This window comes from Vigna umbellata, chromosome 10 (genome assembly GCF_029865625.1).
Source record: "Vigna umbellata cultivar VRB3 chromosome 10, Vumbellata_1.0, whole genome shotgun sequence".
NCBI lineage: Eukaryota > Viridiplantae > Streptophyta > Magnoliopsida > Fabales > Fabaceae > Vigna > Vigna umbellata.
The window spans coordinates 21266995-21294521 of record NC_142174.1 but is presented as its reverse complement, the minus strand read 5'-3'; the positions used below and the strand labels follow the sequence as shown (position 1 = coordinate 21294521).

The 27527-nt window shown below is 32.1% G+C and overlaps 1 protein-coding gene across 1 annotated transcript; it reads right to left on the bottom strand.

The window, feature by feature from the left end:
* Positions 1–20468: 20468 nt before the first annotated feature.
* LOC124821386 (lysine-specific demethylase JMJ13-like) lies at positions 20469–26783 on the bottom strand. Its single transcript, XM_088100815.1, has 11 exons — positions 26352–26783; positions 24869–25211; positions 24090–24246; positions 23778–23997; positions 23609–23662; positions 23450–23529; positions 23062–23339; positions 22540–22935; positions 21856–22268; positions 21454–21735; positions 20469–21298 (listed from the first exon to the last, which is right to left on the bottom strand). Exons 1-11 carry the CDS (start codon positions 26352–26354, stop codon positions 20960–20962), a joined length of 2565 nt encoding a protein of 854 aa, XP_087956941.1. The 5' UTR covers positions 26355–26783; the 3' UTR covers positions 20469–20959.
* Positions 26784–27527: the final 744 nt, after the last annotated feature.

The window sequence follows — 27527 nt, the reverse complement described above, 5'->3', positions numbered from 1 at the left end:
AAAGGAATCATAAGTTATTGTTATTAAAATTCCATTTTTTAAGAGTAATAAAAAAATTAATTTTAAAAAATATTAATTAAATTTTTATTATTTTTTTTTGGATAACGGGTATTCGCGGATTAGATACTATAATATCTGCATTTGACCCGTTTAAAAGCAGGTATACCCGCTATCTGTTATCCACAGATAATAAATATCCGCGAGATAATAACTATCTGTTGTGAATTTTATCTAGAGATATATGCGGGCGCGGATTTTAAGTCTACTGCATAGATAACTAAGGTATGTTGGTTAAAAGTTTTTCTGTTTAAGGTTCTGAAAAATCACTGTTTCTTCTTATTCAATAATACTGGTGTGAAAGTATTTTCGTACGAAAAATATTTATGCTTTTTATGAATAATTTTGAATAAAAAATAGTCTTAAATGAAAATAACTTTATCATAAGTTTTCAATTAATCTAAGTGATACCAAAATAGAAGAGGTGATTTTTAATGCAAATAGAAGAGGCGATGATTAATTGAATTAATTTTAATGGATTAGTTCAATTAGCGCGTTAATGAAGTTGATTGGATTCTTGAATTTTAGACATAAAAAATCATTCAATCTGTGATGAATGAAAATGTATGACCTAAAACATTAAGAACTATCTGATCAAGTCTTATTTATTATTTGTAAAATTTGTATAAATTTAGATCTTAAAAAGAAGAACCAATTTAACGATAGTCAATGAGTCAAAATTTGACAAACAAGTCTACAATCCCTGAGAAATTGTGCCTAGTTTGACCCACCTATAACTATCCCCTCAAAGTTGAACCAGATAGACTTGAGTCGATTATATTCAAATAAATTTAATATCATATTCAATTTAAAAAGTTGAAGATTATAAATTTAACTAATTATTTGTCAATTATATGTTACTAATCCAACATCTAGTCATGAAAACACACAAAATCGAACATAAAACCACCGGCAAAAAAGAAGAATTAAAAAAGTGTACGAAATCTCAACCAAGGTTTACACCAACAATAGCTTAACGATGAGAAATTTCCCAGTAATGCAGAAAAACAGAGTAATAATGAAATTGTTAGTTGGAACAGAGTGTTTGCGTATTAACCACAGTAGTTTTAATGAGTTGGCAAGAAGGTTGTTGTGATGTGAGTGAATCACGGAAAACATGTTAGCGTTAATTAATCGATGTGGAAGGTTTTGAAATGGTTACAGTGAAGAATTCCTTTTCAGTGAATCATAATCAACAGTGACGTTAAAATCTGAGTGAGTTAGAGTAGAAAGGAAACATGCATCATCGTGTTCCTTTGACAGCTAGCAACTATTGTGCTCAATCAATTACTCATGGTTATATATTCTACTCTATATACCTATTAGACTAAAGCCATGTCACATTCATCTCATTGTTTCTTTCTACCATCTCACTGTGCTTTGCCTTTCACCAACAAAACCACAATGCCATAATTCGGAGACAAGAAATGCAATCAGTAATTTCAAACAGAGCCAAACATTGAAGGAACAGTAAAACATGAAAAGAACAAGTTTTTTTTTTTTTTTTAATTTAACTTGAAAAAAAGAAAAGAATGAGTAAAGAATGTGAGAGTTGGTGATAATTGAATGGATGCTGAAAATTATTGAGAATGAGTAAAGAATGTGAGAGTTGGTGGTTAGAAAACACTGAAATCTGTGGTTGATTATTTGGGTTTTCCTTATTGGTGTTACCGACACGAGAGATTATTATATGGGTCACATTTTGATGGAAACGAGAAATGTTTTGCTCTATATGCAAATTGGGTCACAAAAGTCAAACACACTGCGTAGCAATGTTTGAACCACACAAAACTTTACAAACTCAACTGAGGATGTCAATGTCAATCAATTAGCATGGGCATGGGCACTGTCTCTCATAATTTTACTGCAAATCCCCCTCCCATACACTGTTATGCATGTTTAATGGCAAAAAATAATAACCAACAACAAATTCTAATATCAATATTTTATTTTTGTATTGCAACTAATGGTCCGATCAGTTGCATCTATATCCAATGGATCATATAATAAAAACGTCTACATTATTTATAAATTATAAATCTTTCTATTGGTCTTTTATTTATATTATCAATTTATATTAATTTTATTAATAAACTGAAAATCGTTTCTCATGAGAAACCATCCACAAAAGAAAAAAAAATATTTTATTCATCGATAGAGTCTCTATCACGTTCAAAAACTACACAAGTAAGTTTCAGGAAAGAAAAAATAAAAATAAATAAGGTGAAAAAAGGTTAAACATAAAATAATAGTTTTAATTACAAAATTTTTACCACACTTTTTTAATATCTAATATTTTGTATCCAAACATAACTCATGTTAAGTAATTGATCCATTTTCCATCAATGAGACTAGAAATTTTATTGCTCAAGACAAAGATTGACTCCATCCATTTTAGGTTACGTTTTTAAATAAATGTATATAATATGAAAATAGGTAAAACATTTTGTTTTGAATTTTTTGTAAGATAAGCTAGGTGATTAAATAACTTTTGTTTGTTGTGGATGAAGAGGGGAAAATCATGTAAGTGGTGTACAGTGAATGAAAAAGAAATTTTGACTGATGTGAAACAAAGAGCACGAAGGAATAAAAGGAACTGCGATAACAGGTAGGGGTCGTTTTGCAGCAGGGTACACATAATCGACGTAATTTCCCTAAAAAGAAAAGCATCGATTTTGTGCATGGCGCAAAGCATGGTTAAAAAAGATTGAAAATTTGGAACATTGCTTAAAGCAAGTTTGGTTATACTTTTGCTGTCTAGCAACTGACTAATGAGCATCGTAAAAATTTCTCTTTGTTGCGTTAAAGCATTAAAGGTTGAAATTATGGAAACGAAAAAGAAAATATAATGACAAGAAATGATTTGTTGAGAAATGACCCTACGCGTTTCGTGTGTCGATTTTTAGTCGACACGATTGTAACAGTTGTGATTCTCATTACAGGTGATAAAGGAATCTTTAAGGAACTTAGGATATTACAGGCAGAAAAATTGTCTCACCATATCTCTGCTTTTTCCTTTTATATCTTCATTCCTTGCACTTAATTAATCATGGAATATTTGTCAGAAATTAAACGACCATTTATTGTAGAAAAATATATGAAGTGGAGATGCATTTTGTTTTGTTTAGTGATTGGTGACTGAGAAAAGAAAAAGGTTAAAGATGCAGGTAGTATATATTGTTGAGAATATATTGATAACCCAGCATTCGTATGTTTCTTTGACGCAGAAAACACACAAGATTTTTTGATTGGGCAACACTTGGGATAAAATCTGCATCATATATATAAATGTGTGTGTTTTTTGTTTTAGATAAAGTAATATAAGGATATAATATTGTATGGTAGATGTAATGGATGAGTTGAATAATATTCTGTGGAAAGTGTGATGAAATGATTTATGCGTTGGAAACATAGCAGAACCCATGAATTAGAATTTTTCTTGAGTTGAACCCCACACATTAAAGAGTTGAAAAGCAGTAAAGGGTTGTTTTTCCATTTGCGTCGTAGCTATAAGCACATAGGCATATAGGATATATCCGAGTTTCTTTCCTAATACTCTTCCACGAGAAAAAAAAAAAATAAAGAAAGTAAAAGATGGAACATTTTGAATGCATGTTTTCTGACAAAGAGGAGCAATGGATGATAAGGTTCCCCACATATGTAGTTAGACTAGAGACTGAAAGATAATATGCGAGATTTTGACAAGAACCCATTAACATAAATTTTGGCTTTGTTCCCTGTCTCAATCTTACATTTTTCTTGCTTCACTTCACTTTCTATAAATTCACACATTTATTCTCTTTTGGAAAAGTTATACATAATTGTGGGAGCTAGATGGATGGCCCTACCAACTTCCTTTACCTATTCAATCAAACTGGAAAATTCGTCCATTTCTCATGCAAGTCAAGTTACACACCCATCAAACTTCCCTCTTGATTCCACTCCTTATTTGTTTCTTTCCATGCACAGATAATAATATTATACACATCCTTCCCTCAGTTACCAACTTGGGGAGGCCAGATACCTAGAACTCCCACAACATGTCAGTACCAATTTTCTTACTATTTTATTCAAAATTCACAAATTTATTAGACTAACTCTTCTTACAATTATATAAATTTTGTTTTTCTTATACATCACTCGATCTTACTTTTACATATATCATGTTGGTATTTCTAACATAAACTTCTATATTATACATCACTTAACTCACACTTATTATTATTACTATGTATTATAATTTAGTTTGGTTATTTTTTTTAAGGAAAAGAAAAAAATGTAGCAAAAGGGTAGAAGAAAGCAAGTGGAAAGAAGGGTGCAAGGAAGGAAAAGGAATAAAAAGGGTAGAGTACATGATATCATAGGGTTGAGTGAAACCTTTTTCGTGTATGGTGTATTGTGTAAAAGGAATCTCAAGAAATAATCAAACTAAAAGTATGATTGAGATGGATCATGCTAATACAGGTCCAGAATAAAATGATGAAAAATCATTCCTCTTTATATACGTTCTATTTCTCAGAAAGAAACCCTTTTAACAACAGTTCTTGTTGGTTGGATAACTTTACTGATGCAGGTCTCACAATTTCTCATGGAGAAAATAAAAAGTCTTTTACAAAAAATAGAAGAAATTTATGAGTAAATTTTGTGTTTTCATTAGAAGAATAGGTTTTCAGATGGAGTAATTAGTGTTTTCTGCACAGCCAAAATTGACCTGTATATAGTATGACATGAGAGAAAGACTCAAAAGACCACATCGATAGTGTAATAATTGAAAATTATTAGCAGAGAATTATTCAGATTGTTGAGTGAGGTGTTTTGCAAATCATGTTTGACGACCATGGTGCTTCTTCTTTTTTACCTTATCAGTGAGAAAAAAAATTATAAGTGGTGATTAGAGAAATGTTAAAGGAAAATCACTAGCTATAATTATTCCAAAAAAAGAGGTCATCAAATCGGAGATGTTCTTTATGTTTTCTTGAATAAAAAACTTTAAAGTAATTGACGTGCATAAAATTTAGTGCAAAATAATGCATGATTGCTAATTAGAAACAGAAATAATTGAGTATTTCAATGATATCAACAAAATCAATGACTGGAAGTGGTATTAATCGTATCACTCATTTTTAAACGAGAGCATCTAAAAAACTGGAACCAAAACGAGCTTCTTCATCAACTTCTTCCTTGTGTTTTGACTGTGACACACTAAATCATGTTTGCGTTAGTATGATCCTTTATCTTTGTAAGAATTCTATAAAAGATGTGCAATGTCAGAAACTTATTGACGGTCCAGATTTTCTATCAGGTGTATCTAAAATGAAAATGTTGTTTTTGACCTTACACTGAATCTGAAAATCTTTGACATGTTCCAGAGTGATAGAACTGGTGGATGATATTAAAAAATGGAGATGGTTAATTACTGGCATCCATTACATTGGCGTGTGTGTGGTATCAGAATATTCAAAAGTAAAGTATGAGGTGAACGTAATTTATTGAATACTGAAACAATCAATATATTATACGAGATTCCACAACAATATCTTCAAGCATATATTTATGCGTTTACAAGAAATGAAAGAGCCCCATTCTCTTTTAGCTTCATTTAAAAAAAAAAGGTATTTTTCTTAAGATTTTTGGTGTTGTCCCTTTGTCATATTTTTAAAATCGATTAATTTTATATTTTAAAATAAATTAATATATTAAAATCAGTATATATATATATATATATATATATATATTAAAGACATAACAAAAAAAAAACACATCAAACACATTTTTAACGTATTATTATGCTCGTGCGGAGATTTGAATACTAAATTAAACATATGAATTTAACTTCATAATTAAATGTTTGGATGATAATAGTAGAAGAATGAATTACTTTCCTAAAAACTCTTCCTGCTGCATAATTTTTTTAAGAACTTAAACATGTAAATGTTCACATAAAATTAAATAGAATTCATTTTTCTAGAGTTAAATATACTTTTGATCTCTTCATTTCTTTTTAGTAAAAATTAAATTAGTTGTTATTTTAAAATTTTCATTCAATTTTAGTCGATCAATCAGTAAAATACATTGATTTAGTCATTTTAATCAAATTTATTAAATTTATTTGATTTTTAAATTAAAAATCAAATAAATTTAACAAAATTTGATTAAAATGACTAAATCAATATATTTCTAAAATCAATAAATTAAATTGAGTTAAAATTTTTAAAATGAACTAATTTCAATTTTAACTAAAAGTTAAGGAAAAAAACATATTTAACTTTTTTTAATTTAAACATGTTTCTATAGTATCTACAATTTATTTAATTCAAGTCTGTAAAAAGTTGTTATTAGTTGTAAATTGGAGACATTTTTTTAGTTGTTACTTAATCTTCACTAACTTTAATTAATTTAACACTCAAATTAAAAGAGTTTCAATTAATATAATTACAACAATAAAAAATCTTCAAATTATGATAATTATTCTTTTTTCCTTAGATAAATGATATAGGGTTAAAAGTCTCACATCCAATAAAGATAATGTCAATTAACAATAAGTTAAGCTTAAAGTTCATTTTTTAATATTGTGAATTTAAGATTTAAAACTTGTTCTAAGCAAAATTTGATGTATGTTGTATATTGTTCTACACTTATCGGACCACATATTAATGTTTAGTCTCATACATGAAATTTATACACTTCAGTACGAGGAGTATGGATTTTCTATATATAAAATGAATTTATAAAATAAAAAAAATGCAAACTTCACTTTAAAAATGAGTTTGATAAAATTGAGTTAGACTTAAAATTATTTTCTAATATATAGTTATCATTTAACATATACAAGTATTTGTTTTTACTTTTCCATTGAAGGATACATTTTATTTTCTATATATTAATTTTAGATTTATAATATTATATTAGTATAAAATAAATTTTAGCATGTCATAAATAAAAAATCATGTTTATAGACAAAATGATAATTAATACTTTTTTTCCTACCACAATTTAAAACTAATATAAAATAATTCACTTCAATAATTTTTATGTCTCAATAAATATATTGTCATATTGTCTTATATTTGTAAATATTTCATTATTTTTAAATTATTGACATTTTGTTAACGATACTTTTGTTGTGAAGATTTGAGTAATGCAAATTGTATCGGATATAGTGTATACGAAACGATTAACATCACAAGCTGTTCGACCATTACCACAATAATGGTCAACCAGGTCATCATCAACCACACAACTAAAGTCAACCGCGTTAAATAGTGTTGGACCATAATTGGACCAACATTTAAGGTACTATTGGGCTAGTATTAGGTCAATAGTCCAACAAAAGATAAAATAATCAAAGGAGAATAAAATAATCAAGAATATCTGATTGAAGATCTGAAGATGTTGATAAGCGGTTAAGATATTGATAAGGTCGTTTATGAGTAACTAAGCGGATCTCTAGATAAGGTTGTTTTTATTTGATCTATGAAACACTAATAAATATACTCACATGGCCAAAGGCTACTTACGTCCGATCAAGACTTAAATATTAAATTGTGATAAACAGTTCATAAAATCGCTCCTAACTTGAGCGTCAGAGTGCCTTTTGCAGGTACCTCCCCCCATCAAGAGTACAACTGAACGACATCTAGAGTCCAATCGAACGGTATTCAGAGTCCAACCGAGCAGCACACGCAACTCAAGCATTGAAAAGCAGCAAAGTCACGTCAGAAAGGTTAGTCGCTCGGTTCTACACAAATTCCTATCGAAACATTTTGCCACCCACCATGGGTCAAGCGGCATCCCGCTGAAACTGCAAGGAACTAATGAACAAATCTTAGATCCCCGAAAACGGAGTCAAGAACTTGTTAACCCTCGCAAGTGTAACCGAATTGTATCAAGTAATAAACCTGGTAAGACCAAGTATCGTTCTCCCAAAGGACTCACAGCCTAGATAGTTATGTGATTTATTGATGAATTAAGACTTGTGAACAAATTGTTCTAAGTTTCAAATGCAATAGACTGAAAAGTAATATGTATGCATGTGATGATCAATGGGCAAGAAGAAACAAAACACATGAATTGAAATATATGGATGAATATGTTGTTGGGGTTTATCAATTTCATCCTATCCACTCTCTTGTATTTAAGAATTCATCATTCTTTTCATTAATGTTAGTGTCACTTTCTAAATTACTAAAAATCCGATGTCTCAGCGAAGAAAGCCTAATCATAATCACTAGTTTACAATGTCTTGTCTCCCTAGCAATTAATCATGCATTATAGTGAACAGAAGCTTAGAGGCAACCAACTATCATACTCCTATGTCTATGTTGGTAATATACTGATGGGAGAGATTCCCTAGATCTAGATTTCCCCGTATGTGTCCATATCGACAAAACCAATGATCATGACATCGAATGAGTTAAACAATACATGCTTTGAGCACAGAGGAAAAACCTTAACTATTAATGAAAGAAAGCATGTATCATAAAACTGATCTTGAAGAACAAATTCCATACAAGAGAGTTTCTAAGGATTTACATTGATTCCCCAACAATAAAATAAGTTTAGTTCACCATATTCATGGTGAAACTAGATGAAATACAATGGAAAAGTGAAGGATAGAACCCTAGAAAGTTGAGAAAGGAGCCTTAGCATCCAAAATCCTCCTCCAAGGGCTAAAAGAGTGTGTTTTTGCTTCATTCCAGCCAAAGATACAAACCCTAGGACGTCCTAAAGCTTATATATTATTCTAAAAAATACAGAAAAGTAGGCCCAAGCCCAGAAAAGTGTCGTTCAATGGTAGTAGCGCATTTCACTTCTTCCCCTCAGTGCCAGTTTTCCCCTCAGCAGTGCCAACGGTTACTGAAAAGTGTCGCTCGGCGGTAATTGGCGTTGAGCGGTACTTGTTGATTCTCTTCTTGTGCACTTTTGTGTCCTTTTCTGTCTCCATCTCTTTCCTACTTCACTTCTTTCATCAAATTCATCTCAAAACCTGCAAAAACAAGGAAATCAAGCATAAAACCTTCCAACTCTGTTATTTTCAATAATTCAACAAAATCATGAGTTCAAGCTAATTTCTAAGTCATAAAGGTTGTAATTGAAGTCAATTTTAGGTATAAAAATAACAGTTTTTCAACTGTTATCAGGAACCCAGACGAGCGCTCGGTCTCGACATTGCTACTTCAAATCGACATCAGGAACTTTCAGCAAAAGCAAAAGCTACACTACATGGCATCTCTACGTGAAACTTCATCAACAAGATAAGTATTTTTAAAATATGAATATGAAAATAAAATAATAAAAAATTTGCCCTTATATTATTTTACAGCAGTGTTTGAGTTTTATGATAAACCACGGTAAAATCCAAATATCTAATTGATAGTAGATATTATAATAATTATTTTATATAGATATTATATATATATATATATATATATATATATATATATATATATATATATATATATATATATGATTAATAATATAATATATATTGCTCTCCCTAATAAAAACATTGGTTACAAGAAATTATTTTTACATTAGCCAATAATTGAACGGTGGCAAGCAACATCTTTATTTTCTGGAATTATATGACGTCATTATTATTATATCTAAAGTCTAAGACCTAGACTAATGTCTTCTAACACTATTGGTTAATGTTTATTAACTCCAACACTTGTCTCTTACTTATTTGTTGTCGAAAGCCACCTTCATTATTCTATTACAGATCATGGTATATCTTAATTCCAGCAAAAGTGAGTGGCGGATAGAAAGTCGCTTCTTCCATGAAATGCCCAGAGGCAACAGGAGGCCTTGAATCATCGTCCAATTTACTGGAGCAACGACCGTAGATACAAAACCCAGGAAAGTTATAAAAAAAACACCTAGTCTAAAATCGAGCAATAAAGTCTCGTCAACAAAACCCAGGAACGTTACCCGAAAAACTCCTGGTTTAAAACCGAGCAGTAAAGTCTCGTCAACAAAACCTAGGGACGTTATCCGAAAAACTCCTGGTCCAAACCGAGCGGTGATAAAAGTTCTCAACAAACTGTCACTCTCGTAAACAAAACCCAAGGACGTTATCCGAAAAACTTCTGGTCTAAAATCGAGCAGTAAGTCTCATAAACAAACCCAGGGACGTTATCCGGAAAACTCCTGGTCTAAACCGAGCGGTGATAAAAGTTATAAACGAACTGTCACTCTCGTAAACGAAAACGCAGGGACGTTATCCGAAAAACTCTTGGTCCAAACCGAGTGGTGATAAAAGTTTTCAATGAACTGTCACTCTCGTAAACAAAACCCAGGGACATTATCCGAAAAACTCCTAGTCTAAAGCTGAGAGGTAAAGCCCTATCACTAGGAAGTTCTTCAGGAACTCCTAGTGCAAAGTCGAACGGTAAAGCCTGTTCCCTAGGAAGAACTCGTAGGTCAAAATCACAAAACCGAGAGGTAAAGCCCTCTCATTAGGAAGTTCTCCAGGAACTCCTAGTGCAAAGTCGAATGGTAAAGCTCGTTCCCTAGAAAGAACTCCTAGGTCAAAGTCACAAAAGACAGAAGGTAAAGCCCTCCCCCTAAGAAGTTCCCTAGTGAACTCCTAGGTCAAAGTCGAGAAGTAAAGCCTTCTCACTATGAAGTTCTCCAGGAACTCCTAGGTCGAACACCAAGAGCTGAGGAACAATCATTCTCAACCGAGCGTTTTCAATAAAGCACTCTCGCCTGCTTGGCCATTCAACCTTATAAAATGGGTTAGTCTAATTATTTACATTCTTTCAACACTTCAAATTTGATCGTTATTTTTCTTCAAAAAAGAAAAACAAGATACTATCAAAGTCGCTAGTCAACGTGGGAAAAAGTTCTAAAAAGAACTCTCATCATAAGTCGCTCAACCTATTGAAAAGTTCAAAAGGGAAGTTATAAAGTCCACCGTTTCGGCAGCAACAAGCAACGACTAAAAACAGCTTCCCTCAAACTCATAAGTCCTATAATTAATCATTGCTAAAGTCGAACGCTTAACTCAGACTTAGGGGGCATGTATAGGATATAGTGTATACCGAACGGTTAACATCACAAGTCGTTCGGTCACCACCACAACAATGGTCAACCAGGCCATCATCAACCGAATCAACTAAAGTCAACCGCGTTAAATAGTGTTGGACCATAATTGGGCCAACACTTAAGGTACTATTGGGCTAGTATTCCAGCAAAAGATAAAATAATCAAAGGAGAATAAAATAATCAAGAATATCTGATTGAAGATCTGAAGATGTTGATAAGCAGTTAAGATACTGATAAGGTCGTTTATGAGTAACTAACCGGATCTCCAAGTAAGGTTGTTTTTATTTGATCTATGAAACACTTATAAATACAATGACCGAGTCAAAGGCCAGGTACGTTCAACTAAGACTTCACTACGTTCTACTTACGTCCGATCATGACTTAAATATTAAACTATGATAAACAGTTCATAAAAATGCTCCTAAATTAAGCGTCAGAGTGCCTTTTGCAAGAATCTTTCCCATCAAGAGTATAACTGAACGACATCCAGAATCCAACCGCGTTACACACGCAACTCAAGCATTGGAAAATAGCAAAACCACGTCAAAAAGGTTAATCTCTCCGTCCTACACAAATTCTTACCGAAATACAAATGAATTATTATCTTACTTAGCACTCTTTTAACCGGTTTATATATTATAGATTCCTTATACTATCAAATGCATAAAAGTTTGGGTCTAATTTTATGCAAAAGTATTTACTGACGGACAAAATTGTTGATAAACTTAAAAAATTTATTGATAAACTAAAATTGTCAATGACTAAAATTTATGTGTAAGATCTCAAAAATTCAACCTGCCTCCACCTGTCAAATCCCATTTTAATTACCCAAAAACTCTGTTCAGAATTTGTGTTAAGAAACGCACCCAACCCCACACTCTGACCATCATTAAATGCACCGCGCCACACGTGCACTGACATTAAAACGCACTCACACCCACTCTGCATGCAACTGCCAAGTGTCACTTTGGAACATTCGAAATCGGTAGTGGAATCCAAGTGGCAGCAGGAGAATGGACGTTCGTCCTGCATGGGAAGGGGAAAATGATTTTCTGAAAAACTCTTCCCACTCTTCTGCATGCTTCGTCTTCTTCCCCAAGCTTCTGATTTCCAAACTCTCTACCTTCTCTCTAGAACCTCCATCTTCTCTCTACCGTAACTCACTTTCTTCTCCTCCGATCCAATTTCAGAGACCGTAGAGGTGATCCAGACGTCATAAGCTTTCCATCAAACCGAACAAGTTAGAATTTTGAATCCGGTAAGTTCGTCCCTTAATCTTTCATTATTAGGTTTCATGCAAAACCAAACCTGGTTACCTGCATTCTCTGTGTCTGAATCAAATTGTGATTCTGTAAATGGTTTTAGTTCGCAAGAGTTGAGTGATCTGAGGATAGAAGTGATAGTTGGGCGAATTCAGAATTTTCAAGTTAGGACGTTCGTTCACTACTGATCCAGGTAAGGGAAGCTTTAGTAATTTAATTGCTACTTGTTTGTTGTGTGTGAAAGTATGAAGTTTACTGGAATGTATGAAATGTATGAGGTTAAGTATGCATGAACGAGTCCTGTTGTAATGGATGTATATGAGTGATATTGTTTGAACTGTTTGTTGATGATGAAACGTATGAATTGGAAAATGGATAATTCTGTATGGTATGAGGTGATAATATGAATTCTGTAATGTATGAGATTTATGGTGGAGATAAATTGTAAGATATGAATCGTATGAAAACTGTGAAGTTATTGTAGATGAAAAAATTTGGAAAATATCATAGTCTTTGCTTGATAATGCACGCTCGTCATCGAACGGTCTTATACCGTTCGGTTTCCCCTGAAAATGACTTAGAATAGGAATTCTTTCATTTGGAAAGGATTCTGTTTAAGAACGAGCGTCTTCTGGTGAAAGGCTAGATTTGAGCGTTCGGCTCATCCTAGTGGTGTCCAACGATCGCTATAAAATGAAGTTATATTAGTAACGCTAGGTTTTGTAATCCGGCGTTCGTTATAGGTAGCGCTTAGTCTTATACTGAGCGTTCGTCCAAATGAGCTCTCGGTATTATATCGAGCGTTCGTTCTAATTAGTGCTCGGTCATTTACCTAGCGTTCGTCCTAAGCAGTGTTCGGTTTTATAACTGAATGCTCGTCCTTATCATTGATTCCTGAGCGAACGTAAATAGCGTTCGTCCAAATTATTAGTGACGTTCAGTCATTGACTGGCAGTGTTGTCTTTTGAATTAATCATACTCTGGTTATTTATCTAAATTATTTTGTAATGTATTTATCCTTTTGATTCAACCTAAAGTCTTTATACTTAAAATTTTCTAAGTATTATTCAGATCTTCTTGAAGCAGTTCATTTAACTGATTCAAGTGTTCGTAACGTCCGTCAGAGGACAAGGGTTCGTTTCTTTTGTTCAGAAACGAGGATTCTATTTACTGAAATACGTTCGTCCTTATTTATTAAAGGGTGGACGCTCGTCAATTTATGAAAGTGGAACAAAGAATGAAAATGTGAATAAGGGGAAAGATTAATGTGTGCGAACGTTATGTTGAGTGAAATATTGAAAGTGGATTTTGAACGAACGTTCCAAGGAGGGACGTCTCTATGATTCGAATATGAGAAGTTATGTAGTATGACCATGGTAAAGCTGCTGATGGCTGTTCATCCTGATATTCCATGAGTGCTCGTCCTCATGTAGAGGGGAGTAGGTCATGCGTGGGAATGGCAGGAGGTCCTAGTCCTACTGAGTACTTTGGACTGATAGGGCTAACCTCGGGTGGCAGCTGATGGATGTTTCCAGTTACTACATCACCCGGGTGCACGAACGCCTGTAGATACATGGCTTCATACAGTCCGGACGGTCGGTCTTGTGAGAGTTTGGAAGAGTATTATATGCTTTGATATATATATATGTATATACTGTTGCGTGAATTGTATGATTTAGTGCATATGTTAAAGTTTATGTTGGGTGTATGAATTAAATTACCGAAGCTTACCCTTGCAATTTCCTTGTGTTGTCTACTGGATATGTACGTCCGTCTTGTCAATGCAATGATCATCCGTGTGGATGTGAGCAGATGGAGAGGCACTGCTTGAAGAAACACTGGAAGAAGAAAATTTGGAGGATGCCAATCTGGTTGAAGTGGAGGTTAAAGCCGAGCAATAGAACGCTCGTTTAGTAGTAGCTGTTATTGTTTTAGGAAATTATTTTGGGACGTTCGGTCATTTAGTTTTGTAAAACCGTTCGTCCATAACTTGGTATATTGTGGAAATTTCTGAACCCTGTATTTAATTAACTTTCGGCTTTGATAGCTGTTTTAGTTAAGACTGCACTGTTTAATCATGTAAATGTGATTAGTTCTAATTTATGGTAATTACTATATTTTGGGATGTTACATTATGGATGAAATAAGTTTTATCAAAAGTTCAATCGGTAATTACTTTATTAATATTTATCAATAGTTAATTAAAATTAATTAACAGAAATTTGTTGGCAGACAAATTTTATGTGAGATTCTAAGAAAGAGCGTATTTGGATTGAAGAAAAGATTTGGAGAGGGAATAAATAGATTTAAAGAAAAAATTTATAAAAAATTGTGAATTATTTGACGGTAATAAATAAAAAATAGTTTTAATATTAAGATGTAAGATTACACTTTACTCTTATAATCAAAATGAGTAGAAAATAAAATGTATTTAGTTAAAGTTAATAAAAAAGAGTAATGTAATTTATTACAAATAAATTTAATTACATATTAAATTATAAAGAAAAGTAATAATATTATTAATATATGCTGGGAATTTGAATTGTTAATGGTACAATTAAAATAATATTATTCATATATGCATGTCTAACTTTGTAACATAGATAAAAAAAAATAGATTTTTCATTTCAGTAGCCATCTACAATAAATATATGTGCAAATCTTTATATTATGTGAGAAATCATAATCCCATTTCTGAGCTTGCAATTCCACCCTCCCAAATCTGCTTGTTAATAGTAAATTTGTTGATCCAAACACTCCTTAGATAATTTGTGCACAAGCTCAAATTTGTTTTTACCACTTACATTTATTTTTATTTTTTTTCCTTTAGTTATATAAATATTAAAGCCTATCCGAATTCGCTAACATTTCAGCTTGTGAAATTTGGAGAATAATGTTTGCACGATCCATATTCAAACCTTTTCCTTCTTCCTTGTTTTTTTTTTTTCTTTGTCTTTTGCAACGCTTGTCCAAAACTAATTTACATTAATTTTAAATTATCATTATTTATAACACATGTAATTTAAATATTTTTTTAATTAGTAATTTTGAAAATAAAAGCATATTTATGATTTCTATCTTCAAAAGTAACTCTTCACTTGTGATATAGTTTTGATACTGTAATTTTGAAAGATGATAAAATGATTGATGTAATATTTTTTAATTGTTAATAGTACAATTAATATCAATCATCACTATTTTTCAAAATCAAAATCAATAAATAGAAACTCAATTATAAGCATATAAATAATTTCTTGTAATACAAATTTATCATTTAATATATAAGAAACTATTTATATAACATTTATTATTTGATGGATAAAAACTGATTGTCAATATTCATCAATAATTACCGATGATTAAAATTAATTCACAAAAATTGGCAAACCAAATTTTATGAGATTTTCTTTTCACCATTTTCTTTTTAATTCTAGTTCTTTAGTGTACAAGACGGATGATGTTAGTAAAGCAACCGATGATGATGTTAGTAAAGCAAGCATGATTTCAATACATATAGATGAGTTTAGATTATATATTATGGTTTTTTGAACACTTAACGGTTTTACAGATGTATTGTTAATGGAATATATTTGAATTGAATTTTTTATATTTATGTGAAGTTGAGATTATAAATATTTTGAATTATAGCAAAATTATGCATTTAACTCACTCAAGTGAGATAAATGTTGAATATAAGTTTCCAACCAAATAACTACTTATATAAGTCATGAATTTTATCCTCAAGCAACAATTCGTTTTTTAAGTAAAGAAAAGATTAAATATTAATTCTATTTTATTTGAGAATATGGCTCGAAAATACCTCATTTAAGCTATATTTTTATTACACTCTAATTTATTTCATTAAAAGAAACTCTTAACTTTATAAAAACTCAAAAAACAACTTAAATATCAATAATTTTTAATTTGTTACCTTTTATTTTAATGATAATTTTTTAGTTTCATTATAATAAAATAAACATAGATTGTAGGCCTTCCATATATAATATATTATAATGTGAGATCCATTTAGTAAAACTTGTAAAAATTATTGGATTGGAGAGAAGAGTTAATTAAGGTGTAAAAAATACCTAGAAGGGCTAATTATGCGTAATTATGGACTCAAGTGTTAAATATAGAAAAAGGAAAAGATATGTCAATATGTTTGTTTATACAAGTTCTTTTATAAGGATTTGTGAAAAAAATAAAATAAAAATTATCAAAGTAATGTGTAAACTAATTTTAAAAAAAGAACTATATGATATGATTATTTTACATTTTATTTCAACTTATAAGTTTATTTTATTTAATCTTTTACAGTTTTTCTTCTTAAAGTCACTGTAGAAAATCTAGTTCATACAAACCAATAACTTTATGAAAATAACTTTTATAAATAAAAATGGTAAAAAGACAATAAATATTATATGTACATATTCAATTGATGTGAACAAATTTTAAAGTAGTTATCACACTAAAGTGGACATCTTTCAAAGATGTTTTTTCCTTTATCTTTGACGACGAAAAGATGCTTTCTGCCTGCCTTTATAATTCAACCTGATAAAAAATTGCTAAATGCGAGAATAAATGAAAAAAAAAATATAAACAAAATTAAATCGAATCCATACAAAAAGAGAAGAAGTATAAAGTGTGAACAAACAATGTTAAGTTTTCTGAGTAATTCTATTTTGGGCCAACACGAGTTCGTGTCATGTCTATCAAGAAGCCCGGTTTTTTTCTGTTGAACGTAAACTACTGTAGTTTCTTCTTGCACCACCATAAGTTTTTTCCTATACCTCCATTTAAATAAAATTTTATTTTTATATTTTCAGATTATACAATTTGAAAGTTACTTTAGGAAATAAAATAAAAACTTTTAAATTATATAATCTAAAAGCCTTTTTTACCTTCCAAGTTACATAATCCAGACAAAAGTAGAATTTTCTCTTACGTAATTTGAAAGTCATTTTTTTAATTTTTAAATTACATAATTCAGCTTTTTTTTCTCAAATAAATTTTAACTTCTTTTATTATACTATCTAAAAATACATTTTTAAAGAAAAAAATAACTTCTAGGTATAATTTAGAAGTCATGTTCAGCTTTCTGATTTTATGATTCAGAAATATTTTTCAATTTTATATTATACCAGTTGAAAATCACTTTTTATTTTGGATTGCATAATTTATAAAGCGTAAAATCGAAAATTTCTTATATAAGGTGCAGGAAGAAATATATGGTGGTGCAGAAAGAAGCGACTGAATAAAGTTAAACTGGGTCCATGTAGTATTTTCTTTTGGATCTGAAATTTAGTGTGAACAAAAAAAGAAAAAAGTTGGTCAAAATTTCCGGCCATGTGAAAACAAAATATGAAAAGGTATTTTTGTCTTGCTTGATTTTTCCTTTAAAGTAAAACAAAATAATTCCAATAATTATGAATTCAACAAAAATGGAGAGGGGAAAATAAATAAAATGACATATGAATACAGTCATGCTAGTTTATATTTAAACATAACAAGAAAAAATGTAAATAAATAGACAATTTGGTGTGAAAAAAGATATATAGATATTAATGAAGTGTCTATTGATGTTATATAATTACCCTAAGAAAAATGTGCCCCTTGCAACCTTGATGAATTTTCCTTATTATCCTATTTCTATATCCTTTTTTTATCTATTTCCTTTTCATGTGTGAACTTTTGAATTTCATATCTTTGATCGGTTGAGAACTATAAACTTTCTTTCAAACTAATGATTATGTTTTAATTTTTGCGTTTTATAAGTTCTCTGAATATTCTTGTGTATAGGAGTTCAAGAGATATTATAATACTTTTCTTCCTTAACAGACTATCTTATTTGAAGTTAATTTATAAAGTTGAATATTTGTGTAGAAGATTTAAAGTTATAATTGTTTATTTAATTGATATTTTGTATTAGAGTTTAATAATATGTTTTTATCAAGTATGTAAAATTTTGATAATTTTGATTGTGGTTGGTGTTGAGGAACCAAATTGAATAAATTTAGTTTAGAGTTAGTGTGATGATTGAAATGGTATGAAAAGCACTAGAATCCATAAATAGGTTGTTAGCCATTATTATGTTTATATGTTTTTTTAGACTTAACGCTTGAGCGTGGAGTTAGTCGTTCTGGTTATGTTCAAACTAGTTATGTTCAAACGTAACATTCAATGTATGTGCTCTCTATATAAATTACTTATTTGGTATGATATAGTTGTGTGAACGTGAACATGACATTAAGTTTTAGGCTGTTCTCGTCCTCATGTTTATAGACTTTATTAACTATCTTCATTTATAAAACTACAATTGGTGTATTCAAAGCACTTCGAATGAGTTAGATTTTACTCTTTAGTGGGCATGTACTTAATACCAAAATATCGAAAGGTATTAAGTTATAATATATTATCGTTATTTTATCCCATATAAAATTCTTATACTATAAGATTTTTCTTTGAGTCACAATGTGGTTATGGTAATTTCTTTGATTGCCAGAGAGTTTTGACGTAGATTGTAGTGATAGCTAGAATAATTTTGTGTGATGATTTGTAATAACTTATAATGAGGAGTTATAAGTGATAACTATTATCACTGAATTTGGTAAGCAAGTAAATGATGTTGTGTTATCAGGAGCTTTAGATCGACTGAGAAAATTTTACATTTTATTTATTTCTTTTAAAAGATTTAGGACATATATGTATAAAAAGCAAAAAGGAAAAAATTAAGTTAATATTCGAGGGACTGGGACTATATATCTAAAGTAAGTGGTTAATGTACATGCTACGTTAGATATCAATGTTTCTATTTCTGCAGTAAAAAGTCTTACCGAATAAATACAGCTGCATATGTTAACTAATAACTATAGCCTGATGTGTTAAAAAAACTGATAAGCTAATACAAATTATATGAATAAATGGAAAGAAATGTAGCAACTAATTCTCAATCAAATTCTCCCCAAAAAAATAAAAATCTCATACAAACCATCATTACCTTCTTGGATACTCCTGTCTCGTGAAGATTCTTAAAAGGGCATCTAAATACAAAATATAAGAGATTTAAATAATGGAACTAAAAAGAGTCGCAGTATATTGGAATTTGGATTTGGTTTTTAATACATAATGATTTAAAGTTTGGATATTATTTATGCGTATATAAAACTTGTATATTCAAAAATAAATTAAATGCCTAAGAGTTACTGATTTATCATCAAATGAAACCAGCTGACCAATATACCGAATTAAAGGAAATCTTTGGATCTTACAAAATAGTAATCTGAGAACATAAAGTTAAAGGATATAAAACATAGTTTGCTAAATATTTTAATAGCTTAAAAGTAATTATTATTTGTTTTATACATATTTGTCTTAATGCTTTGATTTAGTTTTTCTTAAAGCATTCCTTGATAACAAGATAATATTGTTCACATTTGAATAAACATTACTGGAACAAAATACGAAAATAAAACGAAGAAAACATTCAAATGCCTTAAAACAAATATATTACTTCAACATTTTTATTACAGTTGTGCACCGGTGGCTATGGAACAGCTGGATACAAATAAAATAAATACCCTTTTCAGAAAATATGGTAATCGTTTTCTCACAAAAATAAGTTTGATTTTTCACAAAATTAGTATTTTTGGAAGAAGTTATCACTGTTTATATAGATCAATTAAACAAATTTTCCGGTTAAACAATTGTTACAGGTTCGAAGGCTAAATATGTAAAGTACTAAACAAAAGAAAGAAAAAAAGATGTTACATATAAAAATGTTATCTTATTTTATGTGAATAGTCTCAGAAACATGTGACCTCTGCCATAATAGAGCTACCTACCCACGACAACTTACTCCAATGGCGTGTTATTAAACCAAAAAGTACAATCATCATTCAATATGAAACTTTTTCATCAGCGGTTGATCTTGACAACTGGGCTAGGGAAAATTAGCAGTTATATAATCCACTAAATGTTTCCTGATAATTAGTAATGTGCTAAAGAATGGTAAATTACATAAAATGATTTCTTTCTCAGGTGATCATTAGTTACAAAAGACGATACCAAATTTGATCAGCACAACAAATTTGCAAGGTAGTATTGAGAGAAAATGAGAAATTTCCTTGAACTTTATTCAAGTAGTTCTAGGTACAAAGGACCTATTGCTACAAAAAGAATGGATTAACATCAGAAGGGGAAGCAGCTGATAGAATTTAATGAGAAAACAATGGAGACCACGTTCCTAACAAGACCTAAACAACAGGTGAGAAGAAAAATACAAATTTACATGGAAATAAATGTCGCTAACCCGATTTCTAAGTCCTAACTTTGCAAGTCAGGTTCACCAACCAAAGTTGGAAAAACACCTCGGCGTGAGAACCCAAAGGATCACCACCCGTGCAGATTCCAAATGTTGGCCTGCACAAAGAATGTAATTTTCATATCCTAATACGTTAATATCTTGCCGCTGCTTCCTCCCTTAATCAATCATTTGGATTTAGTGTATTGTTAGAAAGCCCATAAGCTAAATGAAGTTAGCAAATTCAGACTCTTGATCGCGTTTCACAATCCTTTCGAGCCAACTTGAAACATCAATTCAATCTGCTCTCTAAGCCTAAAAACGAAGGGCCTCGGACTTTAAGGCGCTTTGGCTCAATCTCAATGGAAGGCGGTTCCCTAAATGTCTGTTGCTGCAAGAACCTATCTTTCCGGTGTTGGTGGTGATCTCGTTGCATACTTATTTCCTCGTTTCCTAACTTCTTATATCTTATCGAAATGGGAATGCCATTACCCCTTGCAAATCTGTCCCTGGAGGAGACTTGAACACGACTTTTATGGCTAACATGTTTGTAACTTAACTCCTGAGTTCTGAAATCCATTGGTTGATCACTCCTTCCTTCAGGAAGGACTTTCTTCAGCCGTTTTAGTCCCTGCTCATAGATTACAATATCATCATGGTCCATTCATATAGCATAATCTGATAATCCATTTAGGAAAGATGAAACACTGGGAATGTAAGCTGAGCGCTGAGTGATAAAATAGCAATGATATAAATGAATAAATAAACTAAATATTTGAAAAATACCTGCTGCTCAGTCTGCTTTGAAGACGTGACATCATTCATATTTCTCCTCTCTGCTTTCAGAGAAGAAGGGCGCTTTACCCTAAACATCTCTGAATCAGAATCACTCTCGTCCGCGATGGGCTTTGTATCAACTCTCTGAACAACACTCTGTGGTTTAATCGAGCTTTCATGGCACACAGCAGGGGATAACGAAGATTCACATGCACTGTTGGGTATTCTTTCACCAAAATCCTCAAAATCAACAATACCTCCTCCTAAATTGATATTTGTATGCCCTTCAGCCTGTTAGCAGAATAAATAATTAACGGAAAGTTTAGTTCCAGAATCAATAATAACCATTCAATAATCTCAATGGAATAATATGCAAGGTCAATATTCAAAAACTATATTCAGATGACTTACATTTTTGGGAGTAGAGAAGCTCTCAAGGGATTCAGAAAGAGTGGATGTGGCTGAAGAAAAGGAAACGTCAGACACCAATGGTATTTGATTTTCAGAGCAATGTACAAAGACAGATTGATTCTGTGTACTGTATTCTTGATTATTTGTTGAGTGCTCTGGAGTTGTATAAAATTCAACAACAGAATCAAGTTTTAGCTCACAATAAGGAATGTATCCATTTGCCTCGGCTCTCTGAAACATATTTGACAAAGGATATGCATACATGTTTTGACCACTATTGGTTTGCTTCCTTATCTCATGTGATATCCCATCTTCCTGCTCAAACATCTTGGCTGCGGCTTCCATATCCATAATATCCTCCCTCAAATAAAGTGTGTGTTTGCTCCCACAGGTGAAGTCAAGAGAATCAACATCTGAATTCTCAAAAATTAAAAACACAAAATGAGAATATTGTACCATAGAAAATGCATGTAATAATCAAGTAAAGAATTCATTGTGTCCATAATTTATTCTTTAGTCCAGAAACAAGATAATATTTTTTTTCCTATTATAATCCCATAGGATATTAAAGAAACAATTTGAAATCCATGAGATTATCATATATGGTAAATGATATTAAGCAAAGCATGGGATCCAATAAACCAAACATACATAACATAGTAAATGATAATGAGCAAAGCTTACCGTGACGTAGGCATACAGGATGCATATGACAGTTGCAATCAACATAAGCTACGTAACAGTCACGTTTGCAAAGGCTACAGAGAATTGTGCCATGGGAATGAGAAGAGACGCTTATACAAGCCCTTGATTTCGTTAGAAACCATCGCGCGCAATGCTGGAATCGCATCAAGTTAACAAATGAAATCTTAATGCTATTATGAGAAAGAGAGTCTGAAGAGGGAAAATCCGAATCTTCAAGTTCCAAGCATGTACGGAGAAGCATTGCTTCTTTGCATAGAAGTTCTTCATGGGGCAGTAAAGGAACCCTGTTAAGAAGTGCATATCTTCTGCTAGCAATAGCCCCTAACGGAAACCAATCACCAATTGCAAAATTCACTGCTTCTCCACAATTGAAACCTACAATTGTAACCAATATTACACGGATCAGTTTTTAATTTATTTATTTCACAAGCAGTGAATAGGTGGGAGTAGAAGGTGCGATAGAATTCCTGGAACTACAAAATAGAAATGAGCAAATCTAACCATGACTGAAGCCAGCATGATATGCTCTAGGGAAAGTTATTATAAACTCCCCAGGCTTTTGAACGGCCTTGTAGACAGGAACTTCATGCTCTAACAAAATATTTGGTGGAAATAGAGTTGTTTTCCCCAGAAGAACATCAAATGCACCATCTTCCCCATCACTTGACAAAATATCATTAGTGTACACATGTTCTCTCACCACCCTTTCAAATTCCAAAGCTGCATGACCTGGAATACCGTACCATGTTTTGGATGCGCCACAGTGATGATAATTAATGCTGTCATAACAATGTAATATATTAATATCATTAAATAATCAACTAAAGAAGAAAGCCTTCAGTTGTGATAATGTTATTATGAACTTATTCTGAAAATAAGCAACATTTACCTGTACAAATAATGATCTTCCACATGCCAAGCAAACATGCTGAACAGCATTCCAATGTACAACATGGGCTCGGTTACTCCCTGAAATGAAAATCCAATATGAAGTCATGTAAAATGTATATTGCAAAGATGACTTAACCGTTAAACGAAACTATCATACCGGAATTAATGTTTCCAAGAGCCGTAAACTTGATTTGGGCAACCTTGATAGTTTCTGAGATCATACAGAAGGAATAGTTGAATAAGTTATCTTTGTCACATATTCTACTCTTCTATAAAGAAAGAAAAGGATATCTAAACAAATAGGGATACACCAATAAAATTAACACCTTCAAATTCCATTTGCTGTTCCCAAGCTGGTCAGTGGGAGAAGATGAAAAGGCACTGCCATCAACATCACATGCATATTCAACACTTTCCATCTTCCCACAACCAATTTCATTCCAAAACTCTTTTTCCAAGTATGTGGCAGGAAGGCATCCAGCACTGCAATATCTTCTAGCAAATACTTTGTTTGCCATTTTCTCAAAATCACGAAATGTATAATTTCTGTTTAAATTACAATTTATTAATCAAAAAGGCAATAACGCAATTATAAATTACATAATGCAAATATTAACATAATAAGTAGAGAAACCGACCTTCCACTCATAAAAAACGTGACTTTGTCTTCAGAATCCCATTCAGCAAGGCGAAGAGGCTGCACTCTAGTTGTAAACTTGAAACCTGCTTTCTCCTTCATTAATACAACCCCAGCAGGTACTGAAGCGCTCAAAGGAGAGATAATCTTGCATATACCTGGAATTTGTTACAAGATTCAAAAAGAAACAGCTAGGTCAGTTCTACTACTCAATTGGTTTCATCCATCCCCTCCCCAATATACAATATAATAGGAGGCTACTTCATTTCATCATCCTGAACCAATAACTTTTACAATCAAATTCGAAATAATCAATGACAATCCTCTCATTTAAACCAAAAGTTTCAAAAAAATACAAATATAGGATACTTCAGGAAATGAATAAAACTAGTGAGTATGACGCTAGATATATGATGACAAAAGATTGAGAGAAAAATCATTTAATTGATGTCTCCACACCATGACCTTAGTCAGACTTCTACATTCCATTTTGTTTAGAATCCTTTTAAAGTTTGAGGTACAGAAAGAATGATCATCCTTCAGTTAATCTTACATTTTGTATCCTCCTCACTCAATGAGTTTATCTTTTACATCACTAATGATCAATACCCTCTCAACAAAAACAAAAGCAGGATTTAAAGGGCAAGCACTGGAAAGCCCTGCCATGTCGTGAGTTTGTCAAAGCTACATACTGCTCACTAATATATAATATTAATCCAAAATACTAAAGTCAATACACACTAGAAGAAATAAAATATTCAAGAGACGAAAACTCAATACCATATTTAGAAGCTTCTGGAGCTATCTTTTGCAAATAAACCAAAGGATCCTCAAATTCCTCCTTTGTTGGAGAATACACAGGACACTCTGGAATTGTTTCAGTCCAGTCCAGGTCATTTGTATCAAACTTATCCACCTTTCGTTTGGAAAAGACATCAGCATTGCCATGCAATCTCATGCCACATGATGCTGAGTCTCTTAAAGCATCTCCTCCACTTCTGTTCATCATGTTAGCAATATTTGTTTGGGTAGCAGTGACAGATTGTGCACGCTGAAGCCTTTTACGCTTCAAAAATTCTAACCCATTCCTAACTTCCTTAGATAAAGTCACTCTTCTTTCCACCTGTATAACAAACAAATCACATTCAGGTTTTTAACAGTAAAATGCACACATGAAAACAAAAATTAAGTCACAATGATGTGAAAATAGATGGATAGTAATAAGAAATTAACAGACTGAAATATATGTTATGTAAGCATAACTGGATCGTTGAACTAAAGTGACAAAAGGCCATGCAAAGCATTGCCCCGTAAATCTTCAAATGAACCAAAAGAGTGTCAATCCAGCTTGAAACGAAGGAGTGAACGACTAAAGTTTGAACTCAAGCAAACTAGAACAATCCCAGGGCCGAAATTAATTCGAATTTCTACGGTATATTACCATTAGGGAGTCAATAACTAGAAGAGGGGTCGTTCGTTATGAGGCAACCAAAGTCGGGAACATTATCGAACAGGGTCATTCTGAGTCAAACATAAATCACCTCATTCTGAAAAGTATCCGCTAAGAAGGGAAAATTTGAGCAAAAATACCTTATCCCAATTTAGAACCACGCAAAGCAAAGAGTCAACAAAAACATTCTTACAGAAATTTTCAACAAATGCATGCGCTGAAATTTGAATAGTTTACTCCTCTCAACATCACTATTTCCACCTTAGGATAAACCAATTAAAAAAAAAAAGTAGCTCTAATCACATAAATTTCAACACGAAAAGGGAAAGAAAAATATAAGCCAAGAAAATTATTAATCTCCTCTGTTAAACTTAATCTTCTAAAATACTATTCCAGAAACTGGTGAACAAAGAAAAAGAGAAAAACCGTGATGCTCTTTTTTCTATTCTACCAATGATCTTCAAAGAAGAACCATGTTTTACTTATTAGAGAAAAAACACCCACACTTACAAAATGCACCTTAAGCATCCCTCAAGAACATCAATTGTATATCACACTCTGAAGCCTAAACATGAAAAACAAGAACGAGGGGAAAATAAAAATATGACAAGGCGTGATTCGAAAAATTCATTATTCAAGCAAACAAAACAAAAGGAATCACATCTAAATTGTAAAATATCGTAACAATGTCCGAGATCTGAACGAAGAGCAGAAGAATATACATTATCAGGAGAGTTCCAAGCATCAGCGAATCAAAAACCATATAAAAAGCCAATACAAAAAAAAATTCTGAATAAAACACGATTAGCCTACCATTTCATTACGAAGTCGCTCCCTGTAGGCCTCCGTCTTCGTTAACTTGTGCACAGAACAGCCAGAAAAAGCAATCACGATAAAAATCCGAATCTAAACCCTAAACAACGATCCAGAATGATGCAGATTAAGCGCGAGCCTCGAAGAACAACCAGGCTCGCCACATTCTCGAAGAACGTCGAATAGAACGCTAAAACCGCGTGACAGAGAGATCCAACGCCTCGTAGAAGCAACAAAAGCAAATTGAGAGAGAATGCCGACGCGAGAATAAGAAGACCGAAATCAGCTTCCTCTGGAAACGCCAAAAAAGGGACGCCGAAAACAAAAGCGGTTTTCCGGCGAACGGGAGAAGTTTTCCGGCTGGACCAGAAAACGGAGAGAAATAGTGGATGATGAAAGAGAGGGAGCGAATGCTTAGAAAACCGAAAAAGGGTAAGGAAGGGATAATTTATAGTTTTATACTCTAAAGCAATTATCTCTTTATTAGTTCAGGAAACCGCATAAAAAATATACTTTAATTATTCATTTTATTATTAAATAATAATTAAATTAAAAAAAGTTTGGGAAGTGGTGGTGTGGTTGTTATTAGGTGGTTCAACGAAAACAAAACGTGCCGTCCAAATTCGAAGACGCGTTTCGGTGTAAACGCGATTGAATGTTTCCCGTTCCGTGTATTGACGGAATCGCCGTTACTGTTAAGTGGGATTTATTTATTGGCGGGTACAGAATTGAAGAGCCGGTGATTACTACACTGTCGAGAAGGGTAATTTGGTAATTGTGTTGGGACGGTATTATCGATGAGGTCTCGTTCCTGCAGCGGTCAGATAAAAAGAAAGAGGCAGGAAGAAGGAATGATCACGTGAGATAAGATTGAAGTCAATTGTATATCGAACTTTGACATCGAACCGTTGATTTTCTTCGTCGTTTCCTTGCAACCGTCCAAAGTACGTGAACGCCATCGAATCAGAAATCTCCAGGGGCATGTGTACTTTTTCTGTTCAACGGCCGGCTTATACAGGATAACTCTCACCTACCTTACAGTTAGTTAAGCTCTAGAAGATGAAATGACGGGTTTGTCCTTGTTCAGTTAAGTCCCGTTGTCACATGAAGAAAGGTGTTTCAGGGTTTTTCCCATTAGATAGGAAATGAATTTGGTAAACAAGTCTAATAGGGTAA

Bases quoted from the DNA above. Each gene is read 5' to 3' on its own strand.
- LOC124821386 (XM_088100815.1), bottom strand. The intron at 23,530-23,608 runs GTATGATAGTTT...TTTTCATTTCAG, and splicing joins TCTTGGAAACATTAATTCCG to GGAGTAACCGAGCCCATGTT. The intron at 22,936-23,061 runs GTTAGATTTGCT...TTACAATTGTAG, and splicing joins TCATGCTGGCTTCAGTCATG to GTTTCAATTGTGGAGAAGCA.